Genomic DNA, 20,072 nt, shown 5'->3' on the forward strand with positions numbered 1-20,072 from the left:
CCAGCTGTATCTCTAAATAAATAATTTGCTTTGATAATTTTGTCCCAACAACTGTTTGTAGTAGTCACAATTTTCCACCGCCATTTTCCTAATAAGGCGTTGTTGAATTCTTGAAGATTGAGGATTCCCCATCCTCTCATGTTACAGGGTCAGAAGATTCTTTTTCAGGCTACTAACCTAGCTCCTTTTGTGCCCATGTCTGGTCCTTTCCAAAGGAAGTTTTTGGGAATCTTATCTATTTCTTTTATTACCCAAACAGGTTGTTTAAATACTGACATCCAATAGACTACTACTAAAGATAGCACCGAATTTAAAAGAGTTAAGCGTCCACCTAAGGATAAATACATCTTTTTCCAAGGTGCAGTGTGAGCCTAAATCTGACCATATCAATGAGTTTGTCCAATTTTGGCGCTTTGGATGTTTTTCAAAAAATGAAATACCTAAGTAGGTGATGGGTAGACAATTCCTGGAGCAGTTCACATGTAGACGTTGTATCTCTCTCTGTACCATTTGCGCATTTATCCCTCACCTACAAACCTTCTCTCTTCTCACATGCAAATGCCTCTTCTATACAACTTTATCTAGCACGTAGTTTATATCAACCACTTATCGTCTCACCGGTGTTGAAAACAATATATTTATTTAACTTTACTTATGAAACGTGTATTGGTAAACAAAACGTATGCTTTGACTTTCATAGCATTTCTTATCAATCTAATTAGCCTTACACCAAAGATTTTCTGAGATCCTAATTATGGCTCATGAATGCATAAAGTACGTGTCATATACAGGTTATCTACAAATTAAGAGAATTTATAAAGGATGAAAATACATTGACAACGCAGGAGATGAACCTTATACAGTTTCTTCATCTTCAATATTGACTTCTTGTTTATCTATATGTAATCATTCTCATATTTAGATTTTTACTTATAGAGTAGAGTTTAGGTCCTCTAATTTACCGCAATCTGTTCTATCTATTAAATAATTAATTAATTACCAAGCACATCTGTTGCTGCTCTTCAATGCAGTGGGTCATTAATTTCTACCCTGTTTACTTCCTCTTTGCACTCTTTGCTTCGAGTTCATGATATATGCACATGATCACCGGAGGTGAAGTGAACTAAATACCATTTAACACAAAATTTATTTAAAAAAAGCTAAATTTATATATTGATTTGTGATTAAAAATATATATATATATATATTCGGCCCTATAGCAATTTACTCTAACCCAAACGAGGGGATCGAGCTCTGTAAAAATTTTACATTAATAAGGAAACAAGCTATATACAACAAAGTCCCTTCATTTGCAATGGATACTGACGAAGTGTAATAAAAACAACGAAAAAATATACCTATGGACTTTCTCCATTACGATGCCACTCTCTTCTTTGTCGTCATCATCATCCTCCTCTCAATCTATCTCTTACTTAAGCGGTACTACTCCAATAAGAAACCCTCCAAGAACCTCCCTCCAAGTCCTCCATCACTCCCTTTCATTGGCCACCTTCACCTCCTCAGACTCCCTCGCCATCTCTCCATCCACTCCCTTTCCAAACTCTACGGCCCCGTCGTTGCCCTCCGTCTCGGCTCTCGTAACGCCATCATTCTTTCCTCTCCGGCCGCCGTCAAAGAGGCCCTTGTCAAAAATGACCCCATCTTCTCCAACCGCCCCAGAATCAAAGCCGGAGACGTCCTTGGTTACAAGAACACCTCCATTTTCTTCTCACCTCACGGCCCTCACTGGCGCAACCTCCGTCGTCTCATCTCCTTACAACTCTTCGCCACTCGCCCGCTCAACCTCCTCGCCGGAATCCGATCCAATGAGTTCCTCTCCCTCATCCAGAGCATGGTCAAAACCTCTTCTTCTGGCGAGATTGAGTTCAAAGCAAGGTTCTTTGAAATGACTTACAATACAATATCCAAGATGGTAGTCGGAAATGGTGTTGAAGCTGATGTTGCCATTCAATTTATGGACATAATCCGTGAGGTAATTGATCTCGTCTCCTCCTTCAATCCAAGAGATTTTTTCCCGGCATTGGGGTGGTTGGATTTGCTTGGTGTTGAGAGGAGGATGGAGAGGATATTTTCAAGGTTAGACGGATTCATCACCGAGATCATTGAGGAGCACCGGAGAAGGAGAAGGAGGAGGAGTGAGGGTGTCAATGCGGGCGAAGAAGATGAGGAGAGAAATCCACTTGACGTCATGCTATCCATGCAAGAAGCTGATCCAGAGACATACACAGATGACGTCATCAAGGGCCATATCCTGGTCAGTATTCTTCCTTACAAAATAAATAAATAAATAAATGAAAGAAAAATGCAAGTCTTTATTAAACTGAATGTTTGAGAACTTTTCTTAATTCATTGCAACTCAACCGCAAACTCATAATAATTTTTTTTTATTTTGTTTTTAGAAAAATGAGTAAATCACTATTTTTATTAATATTTAAAAGTAGAATTTGTTGGATATCTTGTGAAAGAATGGATTAAAAGAAGACAAAGAGAGCAAGCAGTAATGTGGATGAAGACCTTTTCAATATATTTTTATTTGAAGAAGCTCAATAGATAAAAGTATATTTCAAAACACATACATAATGACATGCATATATAGCACATGAACCCACAACTTCCACTAGCTACATTATCTCCACTAAATTAGCACATAAACCCACAACATCCACTAGCTATACATTATCTCCACTAAATTAGCACGTGAACCCACAACGTCCACTAGCTACATTATCTCCACTATATACTCAACTAATTACCAAATAAAGACTAAGTTATTCTCCCACGTGAGTTAATCCACGTCAGTCAGTGCATAAATTAACTCCAACAGAATTATAGTTTGAGAGGTAAAGTGAATAACCACTATATATCCCATAATTATATAGTTATTTAATAATTAATTTGATAGTTAAAATAAAAATTACACTTTGAGAAGAGTTATCTACACTGAATAAATTTGTGTAAACTTGATCAATTGTTTATACCATTTATGCACATTTTTGAATTCATGCATATATATATATATATATATATATATAAACACACTCTTGCCAACATTTGTTTAAATTTAGATAATGTTAGCGGCGAACGAAACAACAACGGAAACTATTGAGACGGCAATGTTGTTACTTTTGAGCCATGCAGAGGTAATGAAGAAGGCCAAGATGGAGATAGACATGAATGTAGGGCATGACAGCATCCTAGACGAGTCAGACCTCCTTAAGCTCCCATACCTCAAATACATCATCAAAGAAACTCTTCGGCTATCACCTCCGATGCAAGGCATACCACCCCGAGCCTCGTCCGGCGACTGCACCATCCAGGGTTACCACGTTCCTAAAGGCACAATGCTCTTTGTTAATGTTTGGTGTAAGGTTTGTAAAATTTCTTTTTTCTTCATCTTTGACTGGTTGGCTGAGCTGTTGGTGAGCGGGCCCCCATTGTTTGTCTCTTTGCCCTTAAAAACCGGATCTTGATGAGTGAATTATTGGCTTGTGGTGTTTTGTTTAGTTTTAAGGGGAGCAGCTTGCTTGCTTGCTGATTGGCATCTTCAGGAGGCCGAAATTCCAGCTTTTTCTTCTCTTAAAGCTTGGAGTTGGAGGGAGATTCTCTTCACCGGCGGATCCTCGGAGAGATTAAAGGTAGGTAATCCTTGTGGTTGTTTGTTTAATAGGCCTTGCTCCTATAGAAATCCTGGATTCATGCCTAAGCCTTGCAACCTTAGTTCTTATTTACTCTTCCATTTTTTGAGCTTGATCCTTGTGTTGTGAAAGCTTTGTTTAATTCTTTGAAAATGTTGAGTCTGAGAATTTGTCTGAGTTGTCCTTCTTGTGATGGAATGTGTTTTATCATCATGGGTTATTATGTGTAGCATGCCTTTGTAATTTAAGTTATTAGCTCTATGTGTGTATGCTGTGACATTGAGCTTGATGTGAACCTGCAACCTTGTTATGTTATGATTCTATTTATCTTTCTTGTTTTTGTAAGTTTGAGCATATAACCTTTTAGTTAGCCTATATTTGTGTTCTAAAGCCTGTAAGCATGAGATTTTAGAAGTGTGCTAAGAGCTTAATAATTTTAAGATCTGATTTTCTAAAATTTTCCACACTTTAATTGCTTTATCATGTTATTATTTTTATATCAGCATGACATCTGGACTTAGTTTATACATACAACTGTGTAAGCATGTTTGGTTTAGTGGATAATGAATTTCTTTAGAATGCATTATCTGTATATTTTTCTTGCTATTAATTTATATGAAACCAAAGAATTTCTTTAGTTTAGTTATGATATTTTTATATGCATCATGTAAACTTGGACCTGTAAACTAACATTCATGCTCTAAATTATTTTAGAGATACGTTTTCATGTTAATAAACTTGAAAGTGTGAGTGTGCAGCCATGTTATAAGTTAATTGTTATTTATTAACATTTTGTTATATAAGCATGGTATTGTCTTTAATCATTCATGTTATTGTTATTTTCATATGTGAATACTTTTATACTCATGGTTGTTCTGATCATGGCTTGAAATATGGTTATTATTTATCCCTTGGTGATTAGAAGTTTGTTGTTTAATTCCTATTATGTAAAGCTTGGGCAATAGTTAAGTTAGGGCCCAGACCGAGAATTATTCCCGAGTGTAGTTTATTTTTGTTGGGTTAGATTATTGTAGCGAGTCTTAGCTCGCGGGACTTAGTGAACCCTAACTCTGTAGCTCGGAGCCGGGTAGGCTCTCGACCGAGTATTCCAGTATTTCGGCAATAATTATTATTTAATTATTGCATTGTTTGATAATTTTATTTATTTGCGTGGTATTTATGTTTATTTATTTATTTTTCTTATTTGCATTATTTATTCAAGTAATTCCTCCATCCGTATTCAGTATTTTTCTGCGGTTTTTAGTACATCTCCATTTCAGCTCGCCCAGTGAGGAGGAGTAAGTCCCTAGCCATGTGCACATGTTTTTCGTAGTAGCGCTACCCCGATCTGCGGTCGAAGATCCGGCTACTACTGTTGATATTACGTTTACGTTCTATTCGACTTCATAGTCGAAGATCCGACCTCGTCTTTGTTGATTTTCGCTATTAGCCATGGAGATGTATTTCGCGTGTTTTTCGTGTTTTTGGATTATTCCAGATATTCGCGTATTTTACGTATTACGTATGAAGCATGAACTATTATTCTGCAATATCTGCTATACTTGTTGTTTTTTCTGCGATCCTACTGGGCCCTTGTGGCTCATGCACTCTGTGTATTCTGTTTTCGCAGGAGAAGATCAAGTTTAGGTCTGGGGGGTGTCAGAGAGTCGTATTGTCTGCGTTATCAGTATCTTGTTATTACCTGCTTGAGAGTGTAAGACTTGTATTCTGACTGTATTTGTAATTTGCAAACTGTTGGATTGTATTTGTATTCTGTAGGGCTGCTAAAGCCCGTACTTGTAGTATGTCAGTTTTCAGTACCCTATTTGTGCTTTTATGTTCTATTCATATTTGCTTGTTAGGGTTGACTCTGACCAGGTTTTTAGCTGAGGCCTTGCACCCAGTGGGGCCCAGTCCCATTGGATGCGGCCGATCTGTCCGCGGGCCCGGCTGTGGGGCTGGGACGTGACATTTGGGGCCTTCAAAAAGACCCGGAGTTATGGGATGATGCCATGAACTTCAAGCCTGAAAGATTTGCTAGAGAGAAAGAAGAAGGAGATATCAAGTATATACCATTCGGTGCTGGAAGAAGGAAGTGCCCCGGTGAGCATTTGGGCATGCGCATTGTCATGGCTGGAGTGGGAGCGTTTGTCCAATGCTTTGATTGGGAGATGATGAGCAAAGAGGAGGTTGATCTCAATTCACTACTTGGCCTCACTGTGCCTAAGGGAAAGCCTGTGGTGGCTAAGTATAAGGTACGTGACTGCATGGTTGATACTCTTTCTAAGATTTAGCGTAAGATAATTATGTATGGATGTAATAATGGAGAGACTATATATCAGCTGCTGCATCTCTCGGAATCAATAACAAAATTTGTTTGTATATATGTATATATATTACATGCGTGTATATATATATATATATGTTTGATGATGTCTCTATATATGTAAGGAGATATATAGATCAAGAACCTAGTGTCAGATATATTGGACCTGAATCTTGTCATGTAAATGGCATTATGACACACGGGATTGTAATACAGTGTTTTTGACTCAGTTCATTACTATGTTACTGCAAATTAAGTAATTACTGTTGAAAATTACTGGATTAACTTTGGGTAATTTTCTTAAAACCTCTGTTCGCTTTTTTTTCTATTTCACTTTCATCTGACAGTGGCCTAGGGGAGGGAGAGAGAGAGATTTATCCTTCTTACTTTTGTATTTTCCAAACTTAGGTATGCACAGTTTTTATAGCATTTTATGCTTTAACTTCGTAAGAATTTATTATCTAGATTCTTCATTCCTCTATCTTATATGATCTTTGAGTTTTATATATGTTAGCATTTTATCTCTTTGTTTTCTTGTATTTGGTTAAATATTGAATTGTGGAAGGTATTTTGTTAGCTTATAGAACTTGGAGAAATACTAGTATTTAATGTTAGGCATTATACTAGAACTTGGAAAAAAAACTAGAATTCTAAATTGGAAATATACATATTAAAGCTTATAATGTCTAAGAGTAGTAGTCTTAGTCTTCCAATCTTACCTTCTTAGCTTCAAAGGTTGTTGTAAACCATGATAAAAATATATAAATAATTTTAACAATAATTGAAACATTAGCGCATGAAGAAAATTTATCATGAAAAAATGTAAAATGCAAGCATTTTTTTTTCTAGTCAAATATTCTAAGTTATAACCTTGCCTGTTAGAGCCCCTATATCTCTAAGAGGACAAGGAATTTACATTCTCCAAGTACCCATAATTTCTGCATGGATCTCAGGGATGAGGGAGTCTAAAAATTAGGGTGAAAAGTACCAAATGCGGTCTACCAAAAGACAAAGTAGAAACAAGTTAACCTCATATTCATTTATCGAGTAACAGAGAACACATGTAGTATGTAGGGAGTCTATTGCACTTTCTGACATGTTACCATATTTTTGAGATGAGTATTTAATTATCACAAACCAACTAGTTGAAGAGGTTGACTTTTCAATGGCAAATGTCTTCCAATAATCTGAGCTGTCTAGCAGAGGGTGTCTCCATGAATGAGGAATCCATAAAAGGATTTGACCAAAAATTGACCATTAAGTATCCATGAATAAGGAGGAATCTATGAGGGTACTAGAAAATTTAACTAAGTGAATTCGAATTCAAATTTTTGTATATATATAACTTACTCAGAGAAATCTGCATTCTTGTGGAGCACCTAGTACCTTGTAATTATTTTTTACATATGTATTTTTTTCTTTTAAAAAATTATATATATATTATAAGACAAATAAATATATTTGGATCCACCACTCTTCAATCCAAGAGGTTTAATCATTTGGGTTGAACTAAAAATCTAAAGATTAGAGGGCTTTTATTTATTTATTTTTCTCTCCTTTAAACTCTAATTAATTAGCAAATCTCTTAATCTTGATACACATGTTAAGGTATGCTCTGTTTTAACTAATTAATAAATTAAACGTACTACTCTAGATCACAATTCATGTTTCAGTTTTCCTTTCTTAAAGTTTTATTTAGACACATTACACCAAATAAATGAACTTGCTTGAAAATGTTATATATGTAATACATAATTAATTGCTTAATATAATGCATTGATGTATATAAAAAATTTTCATTCAACAAAATGATGTTCATGTACGTCCAATTTGAATAGCATTTTAAACCTTGGCAATGGTATTACCTCAAGAGCCATGTCACTAATGTTGTAAACTATTGCCTCTTAGTCTGCAACCTATACAAACAGTAAAGTCAAGCATCAATGAGACACCAAACTGAAGAGGAGCCTTCCCTTCATCCAAACCTGAAAGATAATGTATGTATGAATGTGTGTATATGTATGTATGTCATTAATTAATATCAAATTAAAGTTGTTGGGTTTAAGTAGAAACAGACTGACAGGTGAGAATGGTTGTTAAATTAATCATGTGCATGCATGGTAGCTGCAACAATATTCACATAACATGACCCAAATGAGAGAGATAAATAAATAGGCATCCATGGACATGCATGGTTGGTCACTGATAATTAACCTTGGCAATATATGACTGCCCAAAGAGTGTTCAATCTCCAGCAACTCACTGAGCACAACTCTAAGCAAGATTGCTGGCTTGCTATCCATGGCAAGGTCCTCTCTCTTACTCTATCTCTTTCTCTTCATCAATATATATATATGTATGTATGTATGTATAACATGCATGTATAAATGATGAATGAATTTAAGTATAGGTAGTGGATGTGACAAAGTTTTTAGAAGATCATCCAGGAAGGGGTTCAAGTGCTGTTAGAGGTTGCAGGGAAGGAAGCCACCAAAGAATTTGAAGACATTGGGCATAGCAAGGTGGCTAAAGAACTAGTTCTTAAATACCAAGTAGGACTCCTCCAAGGCCACAAACATAGTGATCCTGATGATCATCATGTTGCTTTGGATGATCTCAAGGAAACCACCAAAGTGGTTGGGAAAGAGAGCATGACTGGTTTTGTCATCAAGGATGATGTGCAACAACATGCATTGACTGGAAGAGTATTTGGTCAGCTCTTTAACCATGTTGTTCCACTTGCTGTTGTTTTTGCCCTTGTTTGGTATCGCCTTTCCCCTCTGTTTTCAAAGATGATGAACTGATTAATTAATCAGTTTTAATGCTATAATAAATCATCATTTGGTTTGAGTTTATTTTATATTTTGTTTAACACGTATCATACAAATCATATTTGTTTTTTATATTGATGGTCTACGTTTGTTTTCGTTTCTTTAATTATAACATATTTATTGTGATGTTAAATTAGAATACTTTTTCGTATAATGTCTGAAACCAAAAAAAAAAAAAGTTGATATGCGTAAGATATGTTACATCATCATAAGTTGGCATTAACTTAAATAGAAATAGACAAATTATTTTATTTCTAAAAACTAACATGGATAATTGAAATGACCGAAATATGTTACAATATCATAAATTCACATCAACTAAAAAATAAACTATGTATTTCGAGAGATAAAATTTAAATTATCATTCTTCCCTAACTCAAAGCTCTAAAGAATCCTAACCATCACTTTTTTTTTGAAAAAATCCTAACCATCACTTGCCCACATTTTTATTATATATAAAAAAAAAATATTTTTCTATAGAGAAAAATAACAAGATAACTTGCTTATTTTAAAAAAGTACTAGAGTTTAGTGAAGACATAAAATTTTTACATGCGTCACATGGCATGTTACATTTATCACATCACCAGGGAATATATGCCATGAAAAAAACCCAGTTGTATTTCACTAAATAGAGAATAAACTTCTAATAATAAACTCATTAGCTTTATGAGCCCCACATTTAACAATTATAACATCACAAACAGAAGAAAAACCAAAAAAATAAGATCCATGACAAAAAGGAAAAAGCACCTTTGACAGGCATTCAAAAACACTCTGGAAGCCAACTTATGCACAAGTAACAGCAAACCTCCAAGAGTTTTATTCAAACTTCTTATGGAGCATTCTTCCCTTCCATGTTAGACCAGCAGAGACAGTGAGCTTTAATTCTATGATTATATTGTACATCTGAACTAGAATTCACAAAGCAGGCAATCAGTCAGTCAATCTAAACTGAAGAGATTTAGCCCAACGATCAAAGCACAGGCAAGCGGGGGCCTTCCGGTTCACTGGCATCAACGGAGTAAACATCCACAGGTGCATTAGTGCAGTCCATTGTACTGTTTCTGAATCTGGGTCCACCTCCTCGACGGTGATCAAGATAGATCACTATGACGGTGATATCATCGTGAACATGACGCCTTATTCCCTTCTCGATCCTTTTAATGTCATTGTATCTCATTTCTCTTTTCTTTGCAGCTTCATTCAGAGCAGCTCTCACCAACCGCTTTGCTATTCCCTGTGAATTCACTTTTGAGAGAAATGCAAAGATAATATCAAAGGCTTGACAAGGACAGAGGAGAACAGCAGGCTCACCGGACGTGGGTTTTTGAAAACTATCTCCACTGCATCTTCATCGGTTAGTTGCTCCCAGAGGCCATCTGAGGCAAAGATCAGAAATAAGTCATTGGCTCTGAGCTTGCGGACTTCAATAGATGGCTCAGCAGTCATGACCGGGCGCTTCAATGGGATTGGTGAGACTATTCGTTGGAATAATGGGTCCCGACTGAACTCGGGTTTCTTCAGGTAAATGTCACCAATAGATCGTGATACCTAAAAGGACAGATATGAGATCACCATATACCAAAATGCTATTTGTTCACCCAAATGCTTGCAAGCATGCAATGTAGAATGTTAGTTGTCGTTATTGAATTCAAGCAGGTATAATTGAAAGAAGTTTTGCACCATCTTTGTTGATTCTAAGTGGATACAGAATACATGCACACAATTCTTGAAAAGATGTTTAGTGGTATAATTGTCTTAGACTTGAAGCATATTCATCACCTATCTTTGAAAAAGGAATTCCAAGAAGGTCTAGGGTTATATCAAACAGCACCTTCAACAAAATGTCACTGTTGAGGAAGAAAACAGAGCCATAAGAAATGGCATTAACACAAATAGAGAATGAGGATGAATTCAAAAACACGGAAAGGTGTAGCTAAAAATGATTATTCATCATACTTGTACTCAAACACTATCATATAATGAAAAACTACTAACCATAAACAAGCAATTCTGCAAGTTGCAACATCTTTGTACCACACCACTCTTGAAAAGAAAATTCCCATGCGCATAACAGAGACATCAAGTAGAAAGGGGCAATGGATTGAAGTACAAAACAGGTTATCTAAAGTTGAGAATAAATTGTCTCATGTAGAATATTGCTTTAAATTATTGGAAAAAGGAAGTCAAAGCATATTTGTGCATTATGTTGCCTTTGATAATGACTAAAGCAGAAGTACATTGATCCATGGTATACAGGGATACTGCCACTAAAAAGCATACAATGAGGTTGCTCAAGAAAAACAACCATATCATTATGGTGTAATCTAAAGTTCAAAAGTAGTCCTCCGCAAGAAATAAACTGAAATCAGAATGGAGGAGAGACACCAAAACAAGACCAATAATATAGAGCAAAGATGCTTATATTTCATGGATATATTTGCTGATTTCAAAAGGGGAAGGTTCATGAACTAGTACACAACAAATGTGTGTCATAACAACTATGTACATTAATATAGAATAGCCTGCAACTTTAAATAATGCAACTGTTTAGTAACTAAGTTCCAAAAAAGAATCTGATTCCAAACTTCTTTTCTGTCAATGTAAAAGTAGGGCAAGCTTTACTGAACAACAAACTAGAAGGATTAAGGCAGTTAATGTTTACTTAAGAGTCATATATGAAACTGAAATCTAAATCGAATTACTGACATGATAAGATCAATAACACTGTCAATCAGTGATCATGATGCTAACAGCAGAGCATAGTAAGCTCAACCACCGCAACAATGGTATTAATCTATCTACCACATCTCCAAAATCAGTGTTTAAGATTATTTCTTAACACTTCATGGCTAGAGAGCATCAATCAACGCATTCAAAAGGAATTGAGACCAAAGCTTTATCATCAGTCTCTTCAACTTGTATTTGTGTCTAGCTTTAGCAAAAGGATTTTGAGAAGGCCCTTCACATCTTCCAAATGCTAAAAACAAAGGATGAATAAGAACAAAAGCTAAAAGAGGACGTGGGGATAGATTGATATGTTTTGTCATCATTCAAAGTAAGTCCAAGAATTTAAAATGTTCTAAAGGTACAAATTTATCAGGCATCTTCTCACACGAAGGTTCTGTAATAGATTAGATCAACAGGATTATGGGCAGAGAAACAATGGCTAGGAATTCCTCACCTGAATGATTCCTTTAATCCGCCAAACACCTCTAGTATAGACGACAATGTGGGAGTCATCCGGATGAAGTTCTGTAAGCTCCTTCCTGACCTCCTCCACAGCTACATTATGATCACTTGACAGGCGCTCGGCCACCACCGCATTCCCATTCGCACTTCGTCTGCCAAGCACCGCCCTTGAGTCTCCCAAGTTTGCCACATAGAGCACATCATCAACAATTGCCCCAACAAGGCAGCATGAACCCACTGAAGCAATTTGAGGCCTTGAAAGCCATGACTGCTTCACCAGATGCAGGAACTCCTCCTCAGTTGCATCAAATGCCTTCCTTATCACTTCCGCCGATAAGCCCCCTTGCTCCGAAGCAAACTCTATCCAATCAAATACACACACAAGAAAAAGTTTTTAGAAAAAAAAAAACACATACAAGAGATGTTCAAATAAATTAACAGATTCAAAGAGGAATCTCATGGCACTCTTAAATCCAAATAGAACTCTATCCGTTCAATAAGTATAACACACAATCCTATTGACCAAATTATTGAAGTAGAACTCAAATAATATTCCATACTTGAAGCAAAACCCTTAACCAATTAAAACTACATATCATCAAATATCACAAAAGCATGAAAGAAACTTCAAACTGAACTTTATAAAGCTTAAAACGAATATAGTAACATCCATTAAAAAGCATCAAAAGTGAAACTTGGCCACCCTAATAACTCTCCAAACCAAACTCTATCCAATTGAAACCCACTAAAGCGGAAACAGTCAACCAAGCACTTCAAACCAAACCCTTACTGTGAAGATGTGGGAAAAGGCGGCTGTTAACGAACCGAGATGCCTCCGGACCACCATGGCCGTCATAAACACCAACAAGCGTCGCCGACGGTGACGTCAACACCTGGCCCTGGTCCTCAAGCGCCATGTTCGCTTGCGCCACCGCGATGGAAAAGTCCCCTGATGCATGCGGCTTTAGCTCCATATGCCACAACAACCCATCGCCGCCACCGCCGCCGCCATCTCCCCTCCACCCCACGCACCTCCAACACGATTTCAGCATCTTCTTCGCTCGATCCAAGCCTCAAAAATCCGACCTTTTACTCCTTTTCGCTACCTCTCTCTCTTTCTCTTTGCTTGAGAACGAAGGAGATGAGAGAAAACGGAGAGGAAAAACGGGGTACGCGTTGTTTTCCAGCCTTTTTTTCTATGGACTTTGAATTGGTGGTTATTTTATAGCAATGCCCTCCAAAAGATTCGTTATTACATTTTAATCCTTTAATAGATTTCTTTTTCTTTGTTTTTTTTATATTTACATGGTTTACTTGCCATTAAATTTATAAAAATGTGATATTTTGAAGGACTTCCTGGCACTTTAACTATTTCCTGGCATTTGAATTTTAATTTGTCACTTTATACAAAGCTACAAATGTGTTTGTTATGAATCCTCATTTGTTGGACTCGTTCAATATTCTATTCAAGATTCAAAGACTTGACAGGCCTTGGGGTAAAACTAATTTTTCAAAAAAAAAAATATACATATATATAATTAAATTTGATTTCTTTAAAAAAAATAATACTACTTATTTTGAGGAAAGAGAAGGTCTTTGGATAAGAAACAAGGGGATGAAATAAATTCCTGGATTAAGTCAGATGTTTTTAATACTGTATCCTAAAAACCAATTAAAAAAAGAAGAAAAAAACACTTTGACACATTGGAAACCACGAGTTAATTAATCACTTTGAAAGCAAAAATAGAAACAGGCCATGGTGGGAGCATCACTGACTATTGCCATTAAAGCTCACTGTTCTTTATTGTTTGATGTGCACCACAACCAAGTGGATTTCCAAATGGGTCACAAAAAGTTTAGCCAATCCACAATGTCATTTGCCACAAAGATTTGCCTCAATTCCATGAAGTTTGATCTTCATATCTTCATATAAACAGATACAAAAAAGATACATCACCTAATCACAGTTAGATACTTCTCCATAAGGAAGATGTACAAAAAATTCTATTGCCTCTTTGCTGAAGAAACACTGGTTTTTACAGTATTGCGACAATTCGGGCAATCTCCGCAGCTTCTCAACCATGGCTCCAAGCAAATGCAATGGAACAGATGCCTGCAATACAACCGAAACAACACATCCCCTTCCTGAAACTTATCTAGACATATACTACATTCAGGGAATTCCATAGATTCATCATGTTCTGCTTCTTTGAATGTTTCATGATTTAAACTGCAAATTGCCTCTGAGGTAAGCCCGGGAGGTTTCTTCCTCGGACTCTGAGGAATATATTCTTGGTTTGCTTCACTGGCAACACTAGCTAAATGTCTGCCTGGTGCAGACCACTCACTTGCATTCCAAGGTTCCCAGATTTCAGTACCAATAATAGATAAATCATCATCTGCTTCAATTTCATCCCATAAGATGCTTGGAACTCCTGGCCCAAATCTATCAACAGAAAAGAAGGTCCAAAAATGTTGGCCATATCCAAATGCTCTTGTAAAGCATTTATTCAATCAAGGATAAACCATGCTCACGAATATAAATAAAAAGTAGGTCTACCTGCTTCTTGTAAGGGAAGCACCTCTTAATCTCTCTGCAAGCCTTGCCTGGGCAAGTAGTACAGTACCAGGAAGTCGATCATTGGTATTCAAGCTAAACCTACTCACTCTGCTACTTGGAGCAGCTGCGTTTCTGCCATCACCGATCCTATATTCACCGGTGCCAGCATGATCTGGCCAGATAAATTGATGCTCCTGAAAAGCATGCAAACATCAATACACCTTCACAATATGATCAAGCTTTCTTAGCTTGATCGTAGAATAGACAAGCTTTATACCCCACTAAGTAAAATGTAAAATTGATCCTCAAAATTGAAAGCGCTAATTTCACCAACTAAGCTAGGTGACACTAGATTACATGGGAAACCAGTGGGATGTGGAGTTAGCATTATACATATCACTATAGACAGGAATTTGCCAGCCAAATGTCTTCGTATATTGATGCACAAGGAATTAACATAGTATCATCTGATCAAAAGCTTTCTAGCAAGTAAGTTCCTGCTGCAATGGTCATTGAAAATGCATGCTAGAATTCATTAGTTGCACAACAAATTCACGTACTTATGAAAAAAAGTAGTTAACAAAGATGTTTCCATCAGGAGGGAATAAGTGTGCATGACACAACACAAAGGTTTTTTGGTGAATGATTCAAGCAGGGATTTTTTTAGAATATCAAAACAGGTTAGCCATGATAATATATATCAAGGAGCATTAGAGTTCCAAAACAGTCTGTACTTCTCCGGAAATAGTGTAGAATCTGTAAACTTAAAAGGCCAGAATGAGAATCCTGCATTCAATAATTCTCATGCTTAACAATGATGGTTCAACTAAGCCTTCACCATTAAAACAAACCATAACATGTGAATAAAGCAGGTATGTGTGCTTTCCAAGTATGAAATCAGATGTTCTAAGTCCAAGATACCCAGCAACAAGACCTCGCCGAGGAAAGATACTTCTATAATTGAAGGATGTACCAAGGCTTGAACAGAAGATCTTACATAAAAAATACTACTTGACCACAACAAAACATTGTTTGACCAAATTAAAAGATACCATGATAGGTCGAAGTGGACAAATGTCAAGGGGCAATGAGCTCAATAAAACAAAAAAATCGAGGAAAAACAAAAGACTCTATTTGCAGATGGTTAAAAAGATTTTCGATGTCATAACAAAGATTGCGGAATAGAACCCTTTTACTTTGCGAGGGAATTCAATAACAGCTTCAATACAAAATAGCATCAAAAAGTAATTTTTTTTTTAAACAAAATCCACTAAAACACAATTGCGTGAAAAACCCTAACAACTAGTTCTCTAAATCGTGAAAAACTCCCTCTAATTCAACGTTACGGAATCAAACACGTAGCAAAAGGAAACTGAAACAATCTCCAAGTGCTTACCACCGGGGAGTCATTGCGAGGGATGGAACGGGGCCGGCGCAAGGTATTGCGATCCTCATGGGAGTTGAGATCGAGTCCATTGCGTCGATGGTGGCGGCGGTGGCGGAAATCAGAGCGAATAGGAGCAGGAGTGGGGTTGGAGAGGGGATTCCGGCCTCCATTGCGAGATCTCAAGGATTGGAAGAGCTCGGAGGCGCTCGTCATGCAAGTGATTGGGATTGAGATCGGGTGAGATTGGGTGGGGATTTGGGAGGAAGCGATTTCGAGGAAGGAGAAGGCCTTTTTATGGAGGAAAGAGGCGCGATATTTCGAGGCGGGTGAGCGTTCATCATCTTAAAGATATAAAAATAGTAAAATTTTCAGGGTGTTTTTCGTAAACGCCACATTTACAAAGTTACAACTATATACTTTTGTCTTATTTCCAAAGAAAGAAATTTATTAATTTAACATATTATTTTTATTTAAAACGGTAAGAATTACACAATATATGACATATAAATAATTTTTTTGAGGGCTAAAATAAATTAGGGGATAAATATAACATATTTTAACATAAATATTAGACAACCATTTCTATATGGTTTGATATTTTTCAAGATTATTTTATTGGTTATAGAAATATTTCGATTAATTATGTATTTAAATAAAATTAACCAATGGAAAATTAATAATAATAATCTATTAATTATATATATAATTATTTATTTTATAATTAATAAAAATAAATGATCACTGATCTAAAGTGATTATATATCAAATCTAGTTTTACAAATTTTATTTTTAATGGTTATATATCAAATCTAGATTTATAAATTTTTAGACTGAACACAAAATCTCCATAAAACACTTTTAACAATTGCACCAATACCACTAGTCAAACATTTTGCTTTACATAAAAAAATAAAAAAATTTCATTTTAATTTAATTTAGAGCATCAAAATTTGTGACAATTAATTTCATTATTTGTTAAGGGGGTGGCTGGTAAAAACAAGCATCTATAAAATAAAATAAATAAGAAATAAATAAAGAATTCTACACCTCACTGTAATTGCTCTGCAACTTCTTGTCTTCTCTGAAGCCTTTCGATTTTGGTATTTCATTTGAGAATATGTTCAGCAGTTTCTCATTGACTAACAATGAAAAATCTTGTAATACTTCCTCAAAAACACCTCCAATTAATCAACAACACCATTGCAAATCAAAATACAAGCTTTATACAATGAGAACATGTTTTTTGACATTTGATATATCTATTGGCAAAGCAACATGAATTCATCTTTTAAAGCATTGCAAGCATGACATAAATTTAGCACTCGAAACATTGCTGCTCTTCTTTCTGTTCAATTAATTAAGTAGATCATCCCACTTGCAGTATTGTCCTCCAGCTAATGCGCGGTAGTAACGATCTCTGCAGTAAACTGGCCTTCCACCAGCAGCCTCAGCTGCAGCGGCCGCAAGATCGTCATTGTCTTTTACTTCAACTGGTAATCTCAGCAGCTCTTCTTTGCTGCAGGAAGTTCTAGATAAGTGATTTGAAGTTGGAAATCAATGAATTTCAATTCACTTAAAAAGAGTAGTAAGTTGTGATTTGATGCCTTAAACTCGGCTTGACATTTGAAGTTGAATTGTTTCCTTGTGATTGAAACACCCGAATGCAGCAAATCCTCAAATGGAGTCGCAAATACGAATAACGATATGGTAGTAACAAGCAGTACTCCAGTCCCTACTAATGTTTGCTTTAGAAGCTTGATCACAGGCTTCACCTAGGAATGAAAATGAGAATTACATTGCAAAAGAAATCAGGTGCTTGTACTGGAGTTTTAAAATTTTCATGGTTTGTTATTCAACTATGAAGTGCAAGCAATGGTGCTAGATGATTTCATTTAACGTTGTTAGAATTGTATAAATCATTGCTTTTCAAAGTTTATCCTTGTTAGAATAACAGATGATTAGACATGAATTTTTGTGTTTGTATAAAAGAAATGGTACCTTATATGAGCCCAGTAGCCTATCACGAGCCAAGACCTGAACAAAAAAACATAGGCATGATCTCAAGAGCATGATAAACAAGCTATAAGGGCATTACATTGAGATTCAACATGTTAAAAAGGTATACAATCAAACAATGAGAACAGAAATTATATTGAATGGGCAGTAGAACATCCATATTTGACAATTCAATAATGTGCATTTTGCGATTCAGTTCTCTTGAAAAATGACAGTAGTTTCTGACATTAAGTCCTAATTTATATGCAATCTATCAGAATACATATTTGAATTTTTCACAGGTCATGTAATACTCTGGTATGGTTTAGGTGAGGATAATTTTCACCCCTGATTATTCTATTTTTATGTAATTTAGATATCAAATTTACCGTCATTTATTTTCAACAATGATAATCTTCAATCTGTACATCTACAAGTGAAATTTAATCTAGATAATCTTCCAATAAGTTGACTCAGAATTCAGAAATATTGAAGTTGATTTCTACACTTCACTTCTTGCCAGATTTGATCTTTCAAACTATATCGGTTTTCCAAAGATCTGTTACTAACCTCTGGTGGCTTTACCCACATTTGGCCATCATACCACCCAGTCTCCTCATATGGAACCACAGCTGAAAGGAGCCTATTGCCCACATAACTCCATCCCTATCATGAAAGGTTACATGAAAATAAGTAGACAATATCTTCGACAGAATGAATGACAACTGCTGTACATTTTCTAAAGCTGCAAATTTGATAAAAATCAACCTGCAGCTACTAATTAACCAATAGAAGTTGATAAAAAGTATTGAAACATCAGCTAATTGAATGCCAATAGGATCATTATTGTATTGTGTTCTGATAACAGTTCTTGAAATCAGTTAAATGAACAGCAAAGGTAGATACCAGATATATTCGCAACACGACAAGAGACACCAGGAGCAGAGTTCCAGTTCCAGCAGCAAGTGCAAACCTCAAAGGATCCTACAGATATAAAAAATGCTACTTCAGTTGCTTGTATAATTGAATCTATTACCTTTTAATTTCCTATACATTTGCTAAACACTCAAAGTACTCATTTCTCAGCATTTTTACATACACTCTCAATTTAATTATATTTCTAAGCATTCAAACTAAGAAATGAGCAGGAACTTCCATCCTCCTCAAAATGATTCAATCCATTATCTTTAATTTGTTATAAATTAACTTCAATTCAATACTCCACAAACCTTGGAAGGATCAAAGCTTGCAGCAGCGATTGGACCTCCAAGAACAATGAATGTCACAAACCACAAGCCCCCAAGACGAAAGAAAAAGGATCCAGGACTCAATTCTCCCCAGGAATAAAGAATTCCATCTTTCAGAGATGAATACTCATTAACCTATTAGAAAAACACAATCACCCACAAACCAAGCAGCATCTCAAAAGAGGAGAAGAATGAACCCACTGGTCTCTGCTCAAAAGGGACTTCAATTTCCAGCCCAGGATTCCATCTCTGGCCAGCTAAATCTCCAGTTCCTCCTTCAGCCCCATCTTTGAGAGCTTTAAAGGTGACAAGCTTCCATCTTTGCTGCAATTTCAAGCTCCAAACATGGAAAAACTCCGGAGAACTATTCCTTCGGACATTGATTCTGGTGCCAAAGATTGCATGGCTGGAGAATTGGGCAGCTGTGAGCATTTGCAGTGACTGAAGGGAAGAACAGAGGGAGTGATTTCTCTCTGTGTTTCAATGTTTATATGTTGTTCTTTGTTGTGTTTGTGGCCATGCATTCAGTTTTATTATAGCCGTTGATCGTTTGGATTTTGATACTGTTGCTTATCTCGAGTCGGGAGACTGGGAAGCAGGAGATGACACGTGGCTAATGCCTTCTCACACACAACCATTGCGTGCTGATCTCGGACATTGCGTGGTCAGCACGTGGGAATCTAATCTTTAAAATGTATTTTTCACAAAAATAAAAAAATAAAAAAAATAAAAAAATCCCATGTGAATTGTTTTTATTTATTTTTAATAAAAAAATCTAAATTTTTATTTGTTTTAGAAAGATTATTACACAAGATCTCAATTAAAAAAATTTAATATGTCCAACTATATATTATTTTTTTGACAAATCCAACTATAT

The 20,072-nt window shown here is 36.0% G+C and overlaps 4 protein-coding genes and 1 pseudogene across 10 annotated transcripts; 2 read left to right on the forward strand and 3 right to left on the reverse strand.

The window, feature by feature from the left end:
• Positions 1 to 1,322: 1,322 nt before the first annotated feature.
• Positions 1,323 to 6,214, forward strand: LOC120250474 (cytochrome P450 81E8-like). Of its 6 annotated transcripts, none has more exons than XR_005533019.1 (5): positions 1,323 to 2,275; positions 3,087 to 3,389; positions 3,526 to 3,656; positions 5,287 to 5,370; positions 5,519 to 6,214. XR_005533019.1 is itself a non-coding variant. In XM_039259295.1 (3 exons), exons 1-3 carry the CDS (start codon positions 1,361 to 1,363, stop codon positions 3,529 to 3,531), a joined length of 1,224 nt encoding a protein of 407 aa, XP_039115229.1. In that variant the 5' UTR covers positions 1,323 to 1,360; the 3' UTR covers positions 3,532 to 3,657. The 6 variants fall into 6 exon arrangements, 2 of the variants coding, with proteins under 2 accessions (XP_039115229.1, XP_039115230.1); XR_005533017.1 differs by having other exon boundaries at positions 5,535 to 5,627; XR_005533018.1 differs by lacking the exon at positions 5,519 to 6,214 and having other exon boundaries at positions 5,287 to 5,517.
• On the forward strand, positions 5,669 to 8,842 carry LOC120250624 (annotated as a pseudogene).
• A 709-nt stretch (positions 8,843 to 9,551) lies between these two features.
• Positions 9,552 to 13,182, reverse strand: LOC120250476 (probable protein phosphatase 2C 78). The gene is made up of 4 exons (XM_039259297.1): positions 12,797 to 13,182; positions 11,999 to 12,366; positions 10,129 to 10,365; positions 9,552 to 10,051 (listed from the first exon to the last, which is right to left on the reverse strand). Exons 1-4 carry the CDS (start codon positions 13,056 to 13,058, stop codon positions 9,788 to 9,790), a joined length of 1,131 nt encoding a protein of 376 aa, XP_039115231.1. The 5' UTR covers positions 13,059 to 13,182; the 3' UTR covers positions 9,552 to 9,787.
• A 613-nt stretch (positions 13,183 to 13,795) lies between these two features.
• On the reverse strand, positions 13,796 to 16,242 carry LOC120249708 (probable E3 ubiquitin-protein ligase RHY1A). Its single transcript, XM_039258313.1, has 3 exons — positions 15,963 to 16,242; positions 14,567 to 14,760; positions 13,796 to 14,452 (listed from the first exon to the last, which is right to left on the reverse strand). Exons 1-3 carry the CDS (start codon positions 16,164 to 16,166, stop codon positions 14,011 to 14,013), a joined length of 840 nt encoding a protein of 279 aa, XP_039114247.1. The 5' UTR covers positions 16,167 to 16,242; the 3' UTR covers positions 13,796 to 14,010.
• Positions 16,243 to 17,106: 864 nt separating this feature from the next.
• Positions 17,107 to 19,671, reverse strand: LOC120249709 (protein CONSERVED IN THE GREEN LINEAGE AND DIATOMS 27, chloroplastic). 2 transcript variants are annotated; one of them, XM_039258315.1, is made up of 7 exons: positions 19,397 to 19,671; positions 19,178 to 19,330; positions 18,855 to 18,932; positions 18,519 to 18,614; positions 17,952 to 17,987; positions 17,565 to 17,725; positions 17,107 to 17,481 (listed from the first exon to the last, which is right to left on the reverse strand). In XM_039258315.1, the coding sequence occupies exons 1-7, from the start codon at positions 19,625 to 19,627 to the stop codon at positions 17,307 to 17,309; spliced, it is 930 nt and encodes a 309-aa protein (XP_039114249.1). In that variant the 5' UTR covers positions 19,628 to 19,671; the 3' UTR covers positions 17,107 to 17,306. The 2 variants fall into 2 exon arrangements, with proteins under 2 accessions (XP_039114249.1, XP_039114248.1); XM_039258314.1 differs by having other exon boundaries at positions 17,302 to 17,469; positions 17,558 to 17,725; positions 19,397 to 19,668.
• Between the last annotated feature and the right edge of the window lie 401 nt (positions 19,672 to 20,072).

The sequence above is a fragment of the Dioscorea cayenensis genome, chromosome 19 (genome assembly GCF_009730915.1).
Source record: "Dioscorea cayenensis subsp. rotundata cultivar TDr96_F1 chromosome 19, TDr96_F1_v2_PseudoChromosome.rev07_lg8_w22 25.fasta, whole genome shotgun sequence".
Taxonomy (NCBI): domain Eukaryota; kingdom Viridiplantae; phylum Streptophyta; class Magnoliopsida; order Dioscoreales; family Dioscoreaceae; genus Dioscorea; species Dioscorea cayenensis.